This window comes from Nilaparvata lugens, chromosome 4 (genome assembly GCF_014356525.2).
Source record: "Nilaparvata lugens isolate BPH chromosome 4, ASM1435652v1, whole genome shotgun sequence".
Lineage (NCBI taxonomy): Eukaryota > Metazoa > Arthropoda > Insecta > Hemiptera > Delphacidae > Nilaparvata > Nilaparvata lugens.
This window is the reverse complement of record NC_052507.1, coordinates 23,291,170-23,293,774: the sequence shown is the minus strand read 5'-3', so window position 1 is coordinate 23,293,774 and position 2,605 is coordinate 23,291,170. Positions and strand designations below refer to the sequence as shown.

Genomic DNA, 2,605 nt, shown 5'->3' with positions numbered 1-2,605 from the left:
TCTAAGCCAACAAAAAAATATTACTGAACCAATTCGAGAATATCAAGACCCAACTGCCGCTCCAACCTAGTTTCAGATTTTGATGAAATCGGACCTCATTACATGTAGATAATCTTATCCATTTTGGTATGATTCTATTCACACTCAATAAAAAGACTTTTTTGAATCTAATTATTTGTCAAATTAAAAAAATCCAATCAGTTCAATTATTGATAGATTCAAGGGGGATTAAGGTAAAGATCATTTGAATTTTGTAAATTGTTTATATTATATAGACTATATTATGTCTGAAATGAGATGACTTAGAACTATTTATTAATGAGCACCTCAAATAGATAATATGAAAAAGAAGAATCTTCATCAACAATAGGATATAATAATAAACAAATGAAGACAAGAAGAAAATCTCCCATGAGATTTCAAGGTTTTTAAGAAAATTTGAGCGTTACCCACGAGATATTAGGAGGAGAAAGCAATGGTTGTAAATGAAGAAGGAAAATAGCAGAAAGCTCAAATATATAAAACTAGCATCTAACTGCTACGGTTTATTGACTAGTAAATGGATCCTGTTTATTCGAACTATTGATACTGAACAATACCAACGAGAAAGTGCTAAAGACCGCGATTGTAATCGCTTAAAGAAACGGAAGGAAAAACGGCTCCTATCCATCAGTTCAACTATTGCGGTCTCATGATCAGATGAGGCCCAGGAAGCTGGCATGAGAATCTTTCATGTTTTTTGAAGTTATTGGATTAGTTTCTATCATTTTTTTCTATATTGTAGTGACCTCTTGAAAGAATATCTCAATACAACAATGTACAGTACCTACTTTGAGAATGTTTTTTTGCTACATTTTCAATCCAAGTTCCTTATTGTGGCTTGAGATAGAAATTCAACAAACAAAAAAGAAATTAAATATCAATATAAGTTAAAGGATGAACAATTGAAAAGTCATTTTTGAATAATATTGGGGATTTATTGTTTTAGTTTGAAGATGCTTAAAACAGACAACTATTTTCTAAACTCATAAGACCTACTCATGGTTCTTGGAGAATCAAATGATTCTAACCAAATTAGTAACGGTTCAATTCTTATTATTATGGGAACTAACAAAAATGTTTTTTATACATGTAACTAGGTGATATTAGATAAATGTTGAATTTCAAAAATATTTTCAATCCATTTCCGAGTCAGTATAATTTTAATTTAAAAAAAATGAAACGATAAAAGCATGATATCTTATTACTGCCTGAATATTTTTTATTTTTTCTAATTTATTCCAACAATAAACAATATTTTTCCAATAATTATATATTCAATGTCAACGAGCACGCTTTCAATTGATGGAAAAAGTGAGAAATAAAAACAGACATTGAACTAAGAAATCGTTGCAAAGAAATGAATGCCGACCATGATTCTATACAAATTCCACAATAGAAAATTCGCACAACAGACACCGACATCACTATGCATCATGCAGTGTGCATCTTCAAAATGGAAATTTTTGCAACAAGACAGGAAACGGAAGGATTCGAGAGAAAGACACAAGGAGCGGAGGAGAAGGAGGCACCAGCAGTCACGGTCGGTTGGTGTCGTGATGCTACGCAAGGAGAAACGCCCCACTACCCACTCGACACAACTATAGAGCTATGGTGACCATTTCCATTCGCTTTCAGTGTTATCGGAGCGTCCGTTATTTGGCGATTGTCTTTTCTCGAGGCGGCCTGTCGGATGGGCCTACGGCCTACACCTCCAGTCGTGGCTGGCGGCTTGGTGAGTTGAGTCACGTGGTCAATATTCGGCGAGCAATGCGCGGCGACGTTTTTGCGCCGAATGCTCGTCGCGCTTTTGACGTCGTTCACCGATTTTGGACAGTTGTTGAGTTGAAAAAAGGTCAGATTTATTTTATTTTTGGTCCCGTTAATGTTAAATAGTTTTGTATAATTTTTCCATTGATAGTTAAAACCGTTTTACTCGATATAGAATTTGTTGTTTAAAAAAAACTTACAAATGACAGACAGACAATGCAAAAATATTTTTCAACAATACAAATTCTTCTCTACTTGTGGACTTAGGCAGTAGGCCTTATTCCTCTGCGATTTTTTTTTAATTTTGTTTATACCGTACTGTACCGTACATTACTACTGTAGTGGTTTTATTAATCAATTTTTTGTAAATGTAAATTGCAGCAAATTTCTACCTTTAATTTTGCATAGCCTCTAAGATCTGATTGAAAATTGAAAAAAAGTGAATGTATTTTTCATTGGATTTACTTACTTGTACCGTACTATGTGAAGGAGGGTTTATAGTGTACTGTGTAAGAATAAGAAAAGTCAGCAATAAAAGTATACATTATTTCAATTGAATATTATTGCTTTGTTGAATGGAAGACTAGATACACATTTATTGGAAACACTCATCATATTTAAAAAAAATTGAATCAGAACATTGTTTCATTGGAGATTGAATAGAGTAAAAATTTTCTAATTTTACTAAAAACTCTGATCCCTACTAAGTAAGAAGAAGGCAGAATTCTGCGTTTAAATTCAATGAAAATAATCTGACTGAAAATTCAAACATTCATTAATTTTTTCAATAATGAAA

General features: G+C 32.6%; 1 protein-coding gene across 2 annotated transcripts in view; it reads left to right on the top strand.

Moving 5' to 3' along the window:
* The first annotated feature begins 1,624 nt into the window (after nucleotides 1–1,624).
* Nucleotides 1,625–2,605, top strand: part of LOC111047205 — a 21,046-nt gene continuing 20,065 nt past the window's right edge. The window contains exon 1 of one of the 2 annotated variants that reach the window (XM_039427133.1): nucleotides 1,625–1,894. In XM_039427133.1, coding sequence (XP_039283067.1) covers nucleotides 1,651–1,894 — 244 coding nt within the window. In that variant the 5' untranslated portion in view covers nucleotides 1,625–1,650. The remainder of the gene's footprint in view (nucleotides 1,895–2,605) is intronic. The other variant, XM_022332896.2, reaches the window with a different exon arrangement.